This window comes from Crocodylus siamensis, chromosome 1, assembly GCF_052110815.1.
Source record: "Crocodylus siamensis isolate JL-2025a chromosome 1, ASM5211081v1, whole genome shotgun sequence".
Lineage (NCBI taxonomy): Eukaryota > Metazoa > Chordata > Crocodylia > Crocodylidae > Crocodylus > Crocodylus siamensis.
In genome coordinates this window covers 321020461-321037762 of record NC_143395.1, presented here as the reverse complement: position 1 = coordinate 321037762, position 17302 = coordinate 321020461, and the positions used below count along the sequence as shown (strand labels likewise).

At 41.3% G+C, this 17302-nt stretch overlaps 1 protein-coding gene across 2 annotated transcripts in view; it reads right to left on the bottom strand.

Moving 5' to 3' along the window:
* The window catches only part of UGGT2 (UDP-glucose glycoprotein glucosyltransferase 2), a 241848-nt gene that overhangs the window by 59357 nt on the left and 165189 nt on the right, over positions 1–17302 (bottom strand). For both annotated transcript variants that reach the window (XR_016438638.1, XM_090023359.1), the window contains exons 25-28: positions 15668–15770; positions 11285–11364; positions 3916–4105; positions 82–240 (exon numbers count right to left, since the gene is read on the bottom strand). Coding sequence is in view for 1 of the 2 variants with exons in the window: in XM_090023359.1 (XP_089879485.1) it covers positions 82–240; positions 3916–4105; positions 11285–11364; positions 15668–15770 (532 nt within the window). In the remaining variant the exon portion in view is untranslated. The remainder of the gene's footprint in view (positions 1–81; positions 241–3915; positions 4106–11284; positions 11365–15667; positions 15771–17302) is intronic.

Here is a 17302-nt window from a genome sequence, read left to right as displayed (position 1 = left end):
AGAATCTGATGAAGACATTTCATGAAAAAGGAGAATAAACTGTTCAGATAAGGCAAATATTTTTTCTTAGGTAATACATACCAAGTTGGCCATCACTATGGTATCAACCATAACAGGATTACTCTTCATGCCTAGTGTGAACTGTAAGCCCTGAGGAGGTTGTCCCATAGTCATATCAAAGCAATGTCCTTCAAGTAATAGATATTCCAGTTCATATTCTGCTGTAACAATTCCTTCTATCTGTGGAAATCAATATTTTATCACTACAATATCTGGCATTTTAATCTCTTAAAATGAAGCAAATATAATGTAATCGTAACCATTAGGCCTGTGCAGAGCGATAAATATTTGCTTCGGATTCAGATTCGGCCAATTCAGAGGACAGTGATTCAATTCAGAGATTCAAATTACTGTCCCGATTTGATTTGGCTGAATCAGATACAAAAGATTTGGCACCACTTCAGGAGATTCAGCCATAGACTAAACAGGCAGCTGACATAACTGCCTCCACCTGGTAAGTCTGCTGGGGTTGGGAAGGAGCATATATAAGGAGGAGGGAAGGACTGGGGCTGGGACAAGTTTCCCAGCTGGGGCGGGGGGGGTGGGCAGGGGTGTGGGATGTAGGCATGGCAGTGCTTGGAGCGAGGGTTCTGCCTTGCTCCTGCTTGTCCAGCCAGGGTGGGATGCGGGTGTGGCTTGCTCCGGGCGGATGGGGCAAGAGACAACAAGGCATAACCCCCACTCCCAGCACTACTGCACCCACATACTGCACCCCTCTTTGCCAGCTGGCAAGTGACTCCAGAGCGGAGTCCCTGTTCCCAGTGCTGATGTGGTCACAGCAGCGCTGGTAGCAGGGGCTATGCCCTGCTGCCACTTGCCCCCTTCTGCCCGGAGCAAGCTATGCCTGCATCGCACCACCCCTCATGCCAGGTGGGCAAGCAGCAGCGGGTCATAGCTCCCACTCCCAATGCTGCCATGCCCACATCAGTGCTAGGAGCAGGGATTCTGCACTGATGCCGCTTGCCAGCTGGTACGGCGGAGGGTGGGCGTTGCTGTCGCTTGCCAGCCAGTGCAGGAGAGCACAGGATATGGGTATGGCAGTGCTGGGAGCAGGGGCTATGCCATGCTGCCACTTGCCCCTTCTGCCCGGAGCAATCTGTGCCTGCATCCTGCCCCCCGCCACCCCAGCTGGGCAAGTGGCAGCAGGGCATAGCCCCCACTCCGAGTGCTGCCGCACCCACATCTTGCACCCCCTGCCTCCCTCCCCGAGTCCCATGCCCTCTGCCCAGGCTGGACAGCTTGTTCCAGCCCCAATCCCTCCCCCCCGATACCCTTTCCCTCCCCGCTCCCTAACATATTTACCAGCTGGAGGCCGATTCGCCAAATCTTTTCTGAATCTTTTTCCAAATTGATTCGGGTGGTTTGAATCAATTCAGAGCTTTTAATTGGTCTCCCAATTTGATTTGGATTCAGAGATTTGGTCCCTGAATTGGGCAGAAGCTTTGCACAGCCCTAGTAATCATCATCATCATCATCTTGTTCACAATATACCTTCAATATGAAAAGCTTAGGTAGATGTAAATCTTTCCTTGTTACCATTTTGAGTACATTTATTGTTCATTAAAATCAATGGATCAATAAGTTTGTAGAATAAAGTCCCATGGTTGTACACATAGTGGACACAGCAAAATAAAACTGCTGGAGATAAAAGCACATGTTATTTAAATATATATTCTCTTTCTCTATATAAATATATCTATATGTTTATCTGTGTGTGTATACACACACACACACACACAAAGAGGAGAGAGAGAGAGAGAGAGAGAGAGAGAGAGAGAGAGAGAGAATAACATCAAATAAATAATAATAGCCTATAAATAAGACCCAGAACATTACTCATTAGGTGGACATTCAATTTACTGTGCTAAGCAAAATCAGAATGATTCCGCTGGTGATCCAAGCTCTCTCATTTCTATTAAAAACTGTTATAGACCATCTACTTCTAGGAATGAAAAAGTATTTAGTTTTCCAGGAACAAGAATCTCTGGTCCTTTTATTGCTATTGCCAGCAAGAGTGCTAACTGTAAATGCATGTTTGTGGCTTCTTTTTAAACGAAGACAGCTAGAAATAGGCTGACAATATTAGATCATTTAATATAAGCCATCAGAATAGATGCAACTTTGAATACTAAATAACTTCAGCTTCAAATTCCATGAACCATGAAGTATTCCATTTTTAGCATTTTCAAACACAAATAAGATATTAAAATTCGGGATTAAAACCAATTCATAAAACTGAAACAAGAACAAGAACTTAATTCTTAACTAGGAACTTTTTTTTCCAGTTCAATATGCCCTTGTGTACATATGTGGATTTCTAATTTAGTACTAAGAAATTAAAAAAAAAAAAAAGTTTTGAAGGGCCTAAATAGTAATTCTATCTACTGAAAAAAATATTTACTTGAAATTCAGCTACTTCTTTTTTCCCTACTATATTTCTTATAAGTGCTAATACCCTACTACCTAGGGTAGGAGACAAATGTATCTAGATGCTATCATAACATAGATCATTTGCACTCAGTGGCAAAGCGTCTAAAAATTTCATAGATCTTAATTTAATTATTACTGAGGCTGATTGGTCTTTCCATTAAAAAGGGAACTCTGGCAAAGTAGGATAAAGCTTTTACTTCTTTTCACCTGTCTTATGATAAATGTAGTAGTAATTCTAACGTAAGTTTCGAAATGGGTTGCTATAAGCAATACTTACAAAAGAATCTTACAGTATTAAAACTCAAAAGCATGCAACTTAAAAATATAGCTTAAAAATAATAATTTCCATATTTTACACCTTATTTTGAAAAAAACGCATGATAAAACTGCTGGACAAAAAGCTCTAGTTCAGTAGTTCTAAGTCATTTTAGACTCAAGGCACCTCATGGAAAATACCAGCTCTTAGTTTTTCTGTGTTATTTTATCTACAGAAAAATAATAGATCCATTCTTTCGTGGCAAAGAACACAAAAAGACCACATCAGATAAGAATGTTTGTAATGCTTCTGGAAATCTCTAAATTTATTTTGTGGTATACCTTGTATTAAGCTTACAGTGTATATGTATACCTTACAGTGTTAACAGGGTACCATGGCACCCTGGTTGAGAATCACTGCTCCAGCTGATACTGAACTACTCTTCTGAGTAAGTATAAGTGCATGCTCAGAGCCCCATGGCATAAGGAAAATTTAAATGGAAATGAGAACTAAATTAAATATTATCCATGTCCATTAACAAAATGTACAAATAATACAGATTCAATTCAGTGATTGTTAACATGATGATCCACAAAACAACTATAACTAGAAGCAGTTAGGAGAGGGCGTGTATAATATTTTTGCTCTCAATTAATGTGGTCCACACTCTGAAAGTATGTTATAACCTCAGAGATAAACTGTTAAAGATAAAATTGCAATATGACACAATAATGATGCCAGAGAGAAAGATAGTTACTGCCAGATGACATACATATAATTGGAAAAAAGAGATGAAACATCAAGAACATATGGAATGCCTACTTCATTGTTGAAGTTTTACTCCAAGAAAATGTGCACTTTCATAAATATGCTAGTGCTCCAAGACATCCATTAACTGCTTGTATTATATTTCATGCTCCAAGCATAAGTTTTTTTTGGTTTTCTTCTATAACTCATTACTTCAATTATTAAGGCTTTAATTAATTATTTTAAAGGAGGGAAAATTGCAGAAAGGTTTTTGAAAGAAGTTAAGAATTTAAATGGGGGAAAAGTTAACCAAACTATTTGCTAGATTGAATATTAAGCATTTTATGAAAAAATCATTAGAGAAGGTTTCTGTTTATATGCTCCAGTATGATTTTCACAGGTGCTCAAAAATTACTACTTACATCCTCTAAGTGAATGTTATCAAGATCATAGGAACTGTTTACTGCTTCAACCAACCAGCTTTCAGGAGTGATCATATTTAAAGTCAACAGAGGTGATTCTGGCATTTCTAGGAATTTTGCCACAGGCTCAGAAGGAAACAGGTTGCTGGCCCCGGAAGTCAGCTCTGGCTCCAAAACAAAACGATAAAAGCTGTTGGAAATAATAATATTAAAAAAATTACACCTTATACACTACAGAAGCTGAGCTTTAAGTATTGTGAAGTTCTTGTACAAATGTGGTAAAATACAATGAATGTCTGGAATCCATTTACGAAATCAATAGTGCTTGCAGGCATGGCAGTTCCATGTTCTTGTGAAACGCGCTCATGTAATATTATCCCTACTCACATGGGCTAACAAACATTTGACAAACGCTTCTATTTTACTTATTCTGTCTGGGGAGAGTGAAGATACCTCCTTCTGTATTCTCACTGACTGATACAGGTGAGGACAAAGAGAAAGAATCTGAAGTGTGAACAACAGGAGACAGTCTGCATATGGAGTTTTCTTGGTCTCCCAGAGTTCCCGCCACTAAGTAAAGTAGCAGCAACACCTGATGGAAGAAGAGGAGAAGAAAGAGACTTTTGCCAATAGCTCCAACGGGGGGGGTGGGGAAATAAAGAAAATGAGAGATATCTCCCTTCATTAGATTAGTGAACTGCTAAGATTATGCCTTGATGGCTCAATCTATCATACAACTAATATTTTAGAAGATTAACAAGGACACGGAAAACTAGCTAGCCAGTACTAAGTTAATTTTGAAGAAACATGACAGGGAATTAGGATGGAACTAGCCAAGAACTTGGAGTCTTGACTAGACAATTCTGGTTTGCAAAATAAAGAGCTGATTTCATTGCAAAGTTTTATTTCTTCCCAGAACAAAACGTAATAGTTCATCAGAATTAACACTGGCAATTTGTGCAGAAATGACTCTGTAAAAGCAAGCTGAAAATAAAAAAATTAGGTTGTGTGTGCTGCTATTTCAATAATATTAAAATATGCTCTTTTATAAAAGCAATTAAGAAACATCAAATTAAATGCAATAGATAGACAATGTATTTATTTGCATACATATACCTTTCTCTGAAAATTACCCAACAAAATTTGGTGTGCATGTCTTAAGTGAGGACACAGAAGGCTCCATGCTGTGAGCCTTCTCTTCACCAGGCTGAAGAAACCCATGTCCCTCAGCTTCTCCTCATAAGGTTTGCTTTCTTGGCCTTTGATCATATGGGTGGCTCTCCTCTGGACTCTCTTGAGCTTATCCACATCCCTCCTGAAGTGGGAAGCCCAAAACTGGATGCAGTACTCCAGCTGCGGCCTCACTAAGGCCAAGTAAAGTGGGAGGATGATGTCCCTGGTTTTCCTCAAAATGCATCAGTAGATGCATGTCAAAATTAGTTTGCTTGGCCATGGCATCGTATTGGGTGCTCATGTTCATCTTGTGGTCAATCAAGACCCCCAAATCCCTAGCAAGCGTAGCACTGCCAAGCCTATAAGTATGATGCTGCGTTTTTCCTCCCGAAGTGGAGTACCCTGCATTCCTCTACACTGAATGACATCAGGTTTTGGTCCGCCCACTTTGCAAGTGTGTCTAGGTTGGCTGTATCTCCAGCCTGTTCTCCAGTGTGACCGTCTTCCCCCATAGTTTAGTGTAATCTGCGAACTTTGTCTGCATCTGATGCCCAAATCCAGGTTATTAATGAAGATATTGAAGAGTACTGGCCTGAACACTGAGCCCTGGGGGACTCATTGATTTGTTCCCATCAACTAGTGTCTTTTAGGTCCAAACCTGAAGCCAGTTTCCCAGCCTTTGGAGGTTGGTTGACATGACCTTCCAGTAATAAAACCATGTTGGCTGGCATTCAGCAGGTTGCCTTCTGTTAGCCTATTGCAGATGGATCCTTTGACAATTTTCTCCAAGATTTTTCTAGGGATGGATGTCAGACTGATAGATCTGTAATTCCCTGGACATTCTTTCTTCCCTTTCTTGAAGACTGGGACCATGTTGGCTCTTTTCCAGTTTTCTGATACATCACCCAGGCACCATGAGCATTGAAATATCTTGGCCATAGGGCATGCTATGATGTCTTCCAGCTCTTTTAAGACTCTGGGGTGTAATCCGTCTGGGCCCATGGACTAATGGAAGTCAAGCCTCTCCACATGTTCTCTCACTTGGTCTACGTCAATTGTGGGCCCATCTCCTGAGTCTTGGTTGCTTTGCATCCTGTCTGACAGTGTGACCCCCGTGGGCAGGTGGAAAACTGATGCAAAGTAATTGTTTAGGAAACTGGCCCTTTCTTGGGCATCAGATGTCAGCTGCCTCATTTGATCTTGCAAGGGGCCAATGTTGCTTTTGTTTATCCTCCAATTCCACACATATCTGTAGAACGACTTTTTGTTATCCTTGATTCCGGTGGCTAGCCTGGCTTTGAGTTCGGTCGCTCCCTTGGCTTTTCTGGACCACTCCCTACAGGTATGGGCTAGTGCTGAGTTGTCCTCCTTGATGACGATTCCAGTTTTCCATCTGGTATAGGCTTCTCTTTTTTCTTTCAGGAGACCCAGAAGTTCCCTGTTGAATCAAGGGAGCTTCCCTGCCCTCTGACTGCATTTCCTGCAGGATGGCATGGACTTCCCTTGCACACTGAGGATTGAGTTCTTTAGGAACAACCATTCCTCATGGACTCCCGTTCACAAGGTACACAAATGTGGGGCCACGGTCCTTTAGTGCCTGACTGACCAGTCTCCTGAGTTTCTGGAAGTCAGCCTTCCCAAAGTTGAGGATTTCTGTTTTACTAAGGGATTTGCCTACCCTATGTTGGACACAGAAAGTAATCAGATCATGGTCACTGTCACCAAGTTTGCCCTCGATCCCCAGATCATCACCTTTAGCCAGAACCATATCCAGCAGTGCCTCTCCCCTAACTGACCTGTAGACCCCTTGCATTAGGTACAGGTCATCAATGCAGGCGAGGAAGCTACACGACTGGTTAGACCTGGTCGTGTACTCATCCCACAAGATGTCAGGGAGGTTGAAGTCCCCCATGATGATCATACATCAGGAACATGTGGGCGTGGCCAGTTCCCTACTGAATTCAAGATCCAGTACTTCTTGGTTAGGAGGTCTGTAATAGACTCCTACAAGTATATTCCCTTCCCCATGCTCCCCCCTGTATTTTAACCAGAGGGTCTCAAGGCACCCTCCATGGTTAATGACTTGAGTTTGAAGGGAATTATACTGCTCCTTGACATAGAGAGCTAGACCCCCACCCCTCTTTTCAACATGATCTCTCCTGTAGAGGGTAGAGCATTCTATACCTACCAACCAGTTGTAGGACGAGTCCCACCAGGTCTCCATTATCCCTATGAGATCATAATCATTGTTCGTCAGGAAAAGGGCCAGCTCCTCTTGTGTGTTACCCAAGCTCCTGGCATTTGTGTACAGGCAGTTGAGTCTGCCATGAGAAGCCCTAGGCCACATGGAACCTTCTGGCCACATGAAACAGGGGTAGGATTCCACTGACAGTGTCACTCACCCTGCCTTGCTGCAAGGGTAAAAGGTAGAAATTTAACACTTTAACACTAACACTGCTGAACTGGAAGCAGCTGTTAGACAAGCAGCAAGATGTGATGCAGCCAGAACATTCTGTCCCAGGTGAGCTGATGCATGGCAGGTAAGGCTCTGAAAAAAAGCTTTTTTTCTTTATTCTGCTTTATGAGGAGGTATGTAGTACTGATATGCAAATAAATATCAGTGCTGATATTTACACAAAAATATTAGTGGCTGAACTTGATACAGCCACTAATATTTGATCATCTAGAAGCAAAGAGAATGGCAATTACCATTATGTAAATTAACATGAAACATCATCAAGCAGTATTAATAGCAGACTGATGTAATGAAAGTTACAAACGCACAATGGATGAAACTATGTTCCACACAAATACTGGTATAGAATAAAGCACTGTCAAATAAAAGTATTAATATTCTTCCAACTTATCTATCTTCGTCCTCAGACACTGAACTTGTTAACAGTACAAAGTAACTCATTTTTCATTATATTAATGCATGAGAGGAGTTACTTTGATAATATTTACAGAAACTGGATGTTTCTAAATAAAAACAGACACAAAATTAATATTCTTTATCTCTCTCTCTCTCTCTCTCACACACACACACACACACACACTGTATGAAAGTATTTATGAGTTTGAACTCAAGTGAGGGAGGCACTCACCTTTACCAAACATATGCTTTTGACCGTTAGTACAAACTAAATGTATTACACATCCATCAACTTCAGAATACAACTAAAACAAGGCAGAAAACTAGACAGGAGGCAGAAAAATTAGACCATTCTATATATGTAAGCAAATTCAAATGATCCTAGTAAGTATGAAGCCCTATAATGATTAATTTCCTGCACAGAACCTATTTTATGCCTGAAATAATGCACAAAACAATTCCAGGGAATTCAAAATATTGTAACAAATGATTTAATTATTTTGGTACAATGATCTGGTTTCTTTGTTGCTGAATAAAGTCAAAGCAAAAAAACCTCCAATACAATAGGCTATTAATGGAAGATGCAAAGAAGGGAGAGCTGCTCAGCAACTACTGTGCTTCACTCTTCACAAAAAAAGTGAAACAGTAACCAGACAGCCAAAAAAAATAACATAGACAAAGAAGGGGAAAGGCTAGGAGTCATGATAACTAGAGAGAGCATCAAAAAGTTCTTGAGTAATTTGAATGAATCTAAAGTCCTCATAAAACTCATCCCAAGGTGCTGAAGAAACTGGCAGAATAGGCAACTAGAAGAAGGAGCAGAATTCAAAAGGATTTTAATAGATTGTAGAATTTGGCTACAGGCAACAGAATGAAACTCCATGAAGATAAATGTAAGCTGCTATACCTTGGAAAAAAATAACAAAATGCACAAATGTGACAGGACGACCTCTAGGGGTGTCGTGACCTCCCCGGCGCCCTCTGGCTACCGTGTCAAGCCGGTGTCAATGCACCCTCACCGATCTTGCCCGCCATGTCTTTGATGTTTTAAAATGTTTAGGGGAGGCTGCCTTTTCTATCTGCTTTGACACGGTGCCTTGATGTAACTTAGCCAATGATCTGTCCAGTTGCCCCGGTGAACTCTAGCCTTAGGGTTACCCGTAAGTCCTACCGCCGCCCACACTGGGCCTGTCTCCCGTGCTCGTGCCGCCCACACTGGGGCCTGCTCAATATGCTCGCCCCCTCCTGGGGCTTCTCCATGTGCTCGCCCCCCTCCTGGGGCCTGTGCCTCGCACTCCCGTGCTCTCACCCTCCCTGGGGCCTGCCTTGCGCTCCCAGTGCTCTTGTCCCCACCGAGGCCTCTGCCTCGCGCTCCCCGCCAACCGGGGCCTGTGCCTCGTGCTCGCCCGCACTGGGGCCTTGCTTGCGACTCCCGTAATCAGGGCTCAGGCGGCCTCGGCCTTACCTGGCCCCAGACCCCTTTCCCGGGTCTTACACCCACTGGGCTTCTCCCAATTGGGGCTCAGGTGGCCACAGCCTTACCTTGGCCTCCAGACCCCTTTCCTGGGTCTTACGCCCACTGGGCTTCTCCCAATTGGGGCTCAGGCGGCCTCAGCCTTACCTGGCCCCCAGACCCCTTTCCCGGGTCTTACACCCCACTGGGGCTCAAGCAGCCTTGCCTGCACCCACACTAGGCTCCTCCTGATAATCGCCCACACTGGGCCGGGGTCAGGACACCCCAAAACGCAGCGCCCTCTCCAGCACTAAACTGCTGTGCCTTCTCTAGCACCAGGAACCCCCCACGCTACTGGGGAGTTCCTATGAGGCCTCCTCCACCCCTACAACCTCACCCGGTCCTCCGGTGATATACCACAACAAAACAGAAAATACAAAGCCCCTGGCTATAACGTAAATTCCAAGCCAATCTGGCTAACTTCCTTCATAACCCTGTCAGGGTCCTCTCCACCTCGTATCATCATGCCAACACTGCTCAAGCCATCCAGCTTCCTTACTATGCCCGCCCTGTTTGCTCCAGCAAGGCTCCTGCTTCTTAGGCTGCCAGAGGGAAACTGGCTCTGGCCTCAGCCTTGCTGATTTTATAGGCCAGGCCCTGCCCCCTTCTGGTCAGCTGACCAGACTGGCTGTCTTGGCAACCCACACCTGTGCTGCCCTGGTGAGTGGCAGCTGAGCCCATATTCCTGTTATCAGTAGCAGGCACCCTAGTGCCCTGCTACACACGGGAAATAAATGGTTGGGCTGAAAGAGATCTGGGAGTTTTTGTGAGTCAGATAATCATGAGTCAGCAATGAGATGCAGTTGCAAAACCAGCAGATGTAATTTTGAGCTACATCAACAAGAGTCTTCAATATAAGACACAGAAGTTGACAGTCGTACTCTACTCCTACTCTATTCAGAGTAGGTAGGTTGGTTAGGTCTTGTTTTGAATATTGTGTGCAGTTCTAGGCTCCATGTTTTAGGGATGTGGAGATATTAGGGGCTCCAGAGATAAGTAATAAAAATGATAATGGGATTGGAAGGGAAGTCAGACAAAGAAAGGCTGAGAAAGCTAGGTATGTTTAGCTTTGAGAAAAGGAAATTAAACAGGAGTACATGATAGTAGTTTAAAATTTCAGAAAGGCTGCCATTAAAAAGAGGAAAAACAAGTGTTCTTCCTTGCAACAAAGAGCAAGACATGAAGAACTGGTTTTAAATTTTAAATTAAGGTTAGATCTCAGGAAAATCTTACTTATTATTAAACAGTAATGTAGTGGAATATACTGTCCAGGAAAGTTATGAAATCACCTTCATTGAGGGTTTTTACAAGGAATCTGGATAAGCATTTGACAGGGATGATTTAGAAACAACATTCTTACATTCAAGAGCACCAGATGACCTTGGAGGTTCCATCCAACCTATGATTTTATGTGTTTTAGTACTATGTTAACATACAGCTTCCTAAACTTTTCCAGGTGTTTTGACATTAGCTGTTGAAAGAATAATCATGAACAATATTGTAATTCATCAAAGTTTTTAAATGTAAATATATCTGTTGTAATTTGGGATTTTGTTAGTGGTAACAATCTTAAACAAATTTAATTAGTTAATCTTTAACTTTTTTGGTTAGTGACTGCTTCAGTAGCATTCAAATTAAATTAACAATCCCATCTCTCAGGTCCACAATTAGTCCAGCAACAGCAATCAGGTCTATAGAAAAAACATGTTTTTGACTGATTTTCTTTTAAAGAGATTGTATTATTTGCAATTTCTTCTTGTACAAGTCATATTACATAATGTATCTAAAAACAGCTATAGGATATTACTCACCTCTTCAAAGGTACTTCTGACAGTTTAGATCTACAATTCATAAAAAGCTTCAGTTTCATGTTGACAATGTCTCTCAATACCTAGTAGAAAAACAACATTTTTCTATATTAAGGAAAATTAGTTTTGCTGTCTATCAAGCTTCTTTGGCCTTGAAAATAAGGAGAAATCACCTTCTTGGCAAATGTTTTCACTGTGCATCAAGCTTGAGTACCAATTCGTTAGAATGTTCAAGAATTTTTTTAAAAAAATTTAAGGTTATCTGCAGTAAGTGATTTTTTAATTTATGTAGGCAAAAATATTTTACCTGCCCCAAAAACTTTTATCAAAGGGTATCTTGAGTATTCTATACTTTAGTGTGATTTTTCAAGTCATAAAAAAATGGTTTAAAATAATTGCTGTGTTCATCTCTATGATAAAACATTAAGAAACAATATCATTTAGTTCTTACATAGCTCTTTTCATCAATATTTCTGCAATAGTAATCTAGCAAACATTCCAATAATTGTGCTGTTACTGTCAATGATGGATTGATTATGTTAATCTCTTCATTCCACAGAAATTTGAGTAATTTTGGCCTAGCCGCCTATTTCTTCTTAACTGTCTATTTATTATTCACTCATTTCCACAGGCCCTGGCAGGTGTTACACTTAGGACATGATTAACCTGTTATCTGTGCCATAAATAGTAATACTGCCAAGGAATTAATGTTGTGACAAAACAAGGAACCAGCTACAAAAATGTTCCACAAATTGTGAATGTGCACACTTTGTTTCTCTCAAGCCACACACACACACTTCAAAACATAAAGCCATGATGTCAAGAACAAAACTAAAGAAAAAATGGTGAGAGCAAAGGTGAAAACAAATTCCAGTCTGAGTGATAAACAAGAGAAATCAAAAGTGTTCATTTACAAGCACCAGTGTGACCAGCTGATTTTACTGAAACCTGGTATGACAGTTTGCATGACTAGAATGTTACATTTTAACAACATCTGTAAGAAGGATCGAATAGACAAAAGTGGAAGGGAAATGGTACTTTATATCAATAAATTTTTTCAAGTTACTGACAACTCAAAAGAAAAGGATCTTGAGCGTTTATGGATCTGCTCTCTAAAAAATGAGCACAAAGTGGGGTACAAATTGGTGTCATACATACACCACTGAATAACACTAAAAGGACTGGATGGCCACCCTTTAAGTATTCACCTATAATGCATGGCAAAAAGAGTTACAGGACATGAGTCTCAGTGACACATGTTGGCACAACATGGGCTGGTGCCAGGGGGGCCTAATGGCAGTGGGGGCAAGTATCATAGGTCGGGGGGGTAGGCACCAGAGCATAAAGGCACCAGGGGGACTGGCAGTCAGGCAGCAGCAGGGCAAGTGGTAGGGAGGACAGGTAGCAGAGAACAAAGAGTAGGAATCTGGCCACTTGACTCTTCTGTTAGAGCTTACCCGACTGCAGCAGTAGGGGTATGGCTTTAAGATGACCCTCTAATAATGAGATTCTATGCATGATAGATTATAACACATTTATAAATTTGCCATGAACAAAATCTAGTTATTGGTGATCATTTTAAATTCAAAGTTCTCTTGGATTTGGGTAAATACAGTAATAAAAGTTAAAAGGCTAGACAGTAGAATATTTGTAAGGAAAGCAAAAGGACAGAGGAAAACTCTATGGCAGGCACAATTAAAGACTGTGTTTTTAACTATGCTAGAAGCAAAAAGAATCTTAACAAGTGCTTGGCTTGACAACATGGTCTGATAAGTAGAAAGGTTATACATCCACAGCTATGCTTGCCCTTCTGAGCATGAACAAGACGCTTCACTATGGCCATATATGTTCCGTGGAAGATAGGACTGTCTGGGTAATCATGTAAACTATTTGTCAGTTACCAAACGTGTGACTGGCAAAAAAACACAACTAGTGACAATTCAGCAGAGAAAGAACAGGAGGATCCTCCAACCATTTAGTCCCAAATCCTAGTGGTGATGGGACTTGTCCAGGGAGTGGAAGCTCCAGATTATAAGAGTCCATCACTCAGACAAGTTTTGAACAGGCCCTACAACTCCCACTTCCCAGGCAATTAGTATAACTACCATACCATGAGTTAAGTACTGCACAGCATACCCCACAACCTCCTCTTGGAGCTCAGCCCCACCAGAAAGCCAAGTGGGGAAGATATATATAGCCAGCACATGAAGAAACCAGAGGGAATGTGGCTTAGTGAGATGGACTCTGCTTCAGAAGGGTCATGCTCTTGGTTCTGGTTCTTGCCCCTAATGGCTTTTCTGTACCTTATGTTCAATATTCATTGAACAAAATGGATAGAGAACAGTGGGGTAGGTGCAAATGGAAGCAGGTGGAAATAGGATTTAAACTCCACATAAGTAATAAAAAAGGCATTTACTTGAGTACCTGAGAACACACAGGGTGACTGTACACGAGTGCAGAGGCTGCTCCAAAGTGCTGTAATTACAGCGCATCAGGGAAGACTCAATGAATCGAGTCTGCTGGAGTGTGGTAATTACAGCGCTGCAGCAGCCTCCCGCATTTCGTGTATCAGCATCCCTATGCTTAAAAATGGCAGTGGAAGTGTTTGAACTAAAGCTCATCATATGAGCTTTAGTTCAAGCGCCACCACCGGCATTTTGAAGCGTGAGGATGCTGATACGTGAGACACTGCAGCACTTTAATTGGAGTGACTCTTGGAGCCACTGCAATTGAAATGCTGCCCCCCCACCCTCAAAGCACGTGTAAAAGTTCTGTAAGTAGTACTAAGCGTATTAAAGATGAAATAGGATTTCACCCTTAGAAGTCTATAAGACGTGTGACTTAGTGCCGCACAAGGTTTAAATTAAGAACACAGAAGATGCAACATTGACACACACACTTGCACGCACATGGATTAAACGTGGCATTTTGACAAGTCTCAAAATGTAACTATAAATAAAGAATCATAACAAGCAGCTGTACTTCTACTGTCCTCCTGTAGGGCCCAATTTATGACCCTATCCTATTTAACATTTTTATAAGTGACCTACATAAAAACATAAAATCTTCACTGATAAAATATTCAGATAACACAAAAGATTAGGGGAGTGAAAAACAATTAAAAGGATGTGTCATTGATATAGAACAATCCATCGCGTGTGGTCAGCTGCCTGCAAGCAAACAATTATTTTCATATGCCTAACAGAAAAGCCATGCATTTAGGAATAAAGAATGTAGTCCATACTTGCTAGACAGGGCACTTGCTCCTGGGAAACAGTGACACTAATAAAAGGACTTGAAGGTAATTCTAGATAATGCACTCCCAATGCAATGCCATGGCCAAATGGCACAATGAAATTCTTATGGGCTTGAAAATGGGAGGATATCTAGTCGGAGCAGAATTATGTTACCTCTGTATTTGGTAATGGTGTAACTTCTTCTGGAACAGAAATCAGTTTGGAGGTTAATAGCTCATGAAGAGTGTTGATAAACTGGAGGTGATTCACTGAACACCCATAAGAATGATGATAAGATTGGAAAATCTTATAGTGAAAACCTATTTCCTTAGTTTAACTAAAAGAAGGTTAAGGGATGGCTTGATCACAATCTGTAAGTATTTAGATAGGGAAAAAGACTTTGATCTTGAGTTCTTCAATATAGCTGACAAATTTATAATAGGATCTCATGGCTGAAATGTTGCAGCTAGACAAATTTAGGTTTGAAATCAGCTTCAAGTTTTTTTCTAGCAGGATGCAGCAGGAATCAAAACCCAGGTGGAGCGAGTCTGGAGACATAGAGAAGTTTAAATTTGATATGGGAGCCAATACAGGGTCTGAAGTAAGGGACAGACATTTTGTGACTAATGAAGGAGGAAGATAAATTCAGCAGCTGTATATCTACACTATTCTATCCCTGGATTATCAACAGGGATCCTGGTTTTCTCTGATTTAAAAAATTCCCAATTTTCATTTTAAAAAAGTAACCCAACATCCACATTTTTTCCGTAATTAAAATGAAACACCACTAATATATTCATGGAAAAATGTAATTTGGGGTTACTTTTTTAAACCGAAAATTGAAGATTTTTTTTAAATCAGAGAAAACTAGGATCCCCGATTATCAAGCTACACACAGTAGAAGATTTTTCTTAGATATTCTTGGGCAGCACTGCCCACTTAAAGAACAACTATTCAAATAGTGATACAAAGTCATAAATAAACCTTTTCATTAGACAGTCACTTTCTGTATTGCTGAACGTGTTTGAAAGTTTAAATTAAAACAATCTATCAGATAATGCTAGATTCTATTTCACATCGAAATAAAAAAATGTTGAAAATAAGTTAAAATACAACTAAAATATAAATAAAGAAATCTACATGGTCTTACAATCAATAAATGTGCCATCTTCTGTGCTTCTCTTGTCAGTGGATCAACGATAGCAACCACATCATAGAATGGTTCATTCTGTTGAGGATCTATTTTTACTATGCTGTTAAAAAACGTTAATAAGTGATGTGAAAAATTCTAAGTTAAACTTTCAAAAATAACAACTAAACAGTTTAGGCTTTAATTTATCATATTTTAACTGCTTTACACCACCTTTTGAGAATTCTTCAATATAACCTTTAATTTTGTTCTAAATATTCATTACCACCTTTTCCCCTTCTTTTCCACAATAAACCTTTTGTGCTATGTCCTAAGCTAAACAATGAAACAATTTTAAGGTTGCTTAGAAATAAACAATGAAACACATATCATTGTTTATTTCAAAGCTCTAGAAACAAATTATTCCAATGGTTGAAATTTAAAATTGGCATAATAAAACTTAAATAAATTAACCTTGATTTTTGTGCATGAGATAAGGGAACAATGTTTTTTCCCCAGGGACTCAGTCTAATTATTTATTGTTTGCTGCTATTTAGCAGTGTTCTTATGTCTATCCATAAATATTTATCAATTAAATATATGCTGTACTAAATGGAAGATGAAATTGTACCTTAACAATACCTCAGAACCAAATGACATGCAAAATCAAAGTAAACTAAAAGCAGGATAACAAAGCAATCTTTTCGATCTTACTTTTTCTTCAGTTTCCTCTAGTACCACCCAGAACCACAATATGCTGCAAGTGTCAACAGTGACAAAACTTTAACTTAAAAGAATTCTAAGAGTGGTTGTGACAGGGGTCCATCCCTGCGTCTGTCTAACAGAGGCCTGACCCTCTGTCTCTGGACTACCCACCCACCTATCTCGCTTGTCATGCCTTGATGGAACAATAATTATGATGTTACGCAGGCAGGAGGCTGCCTATTTAACACTAGGGGTCACTATCCACCACTCCAAACCTCCCCTTCATGGTGGCTCATGGCTCGCAGATGGTATAAATGTCAACCTATGCCCTAGGGCGTTGGGTCAGCTCACTCTCCATTGCTGTGCCTCTTGGCACTGGGGTCTGCCCCCTGTCTCTGCACCACCTGGTGCTGTGCCTCCTGGCGCTGGGGTCTGATTGCCCCCTGTTGCTGTGCCCCCTCCAGTGCTGGACCCGATCACCCTGTTGCTGTGCCTCACTTGGCACTGGGGCCCAATCACCCTGTCACTATGACCCTCCTGGCGCTGGGGTCCAATCACCCCGCTGCTGCGCGCCCCCTAGCGCTGGGGCTTTGCACGGTAGTGTGCGCCACTGAGGCCGCCTCCTCCCCAAATAGCTTCAGCCCGGCCCACCGGACAAACAATAATGTAAATATGAGCCCCTGGGCTATAACATAATAGAAGTCCTATAAAGCCACACTCTGGCTCCTTAAAAACCCCAAACTGCTCCTCAAGCCTTGTGTACACCTCCCCCCCAGCTCTGGGTACCTTGTAGACTTCTAGAGCCTCACTGACCACAGCAACAGTCTGGCCAGCAGCCACAGCATTCCAGGGTATTTCTGCTGTGCAGGAGCTCTCTTTCCCTGGCTGCTTGCTAGAGACCTTCCCCCTGCCAGCCTTAGCCCTGGGGTTTATATGAGCCCAGAGGCCAAT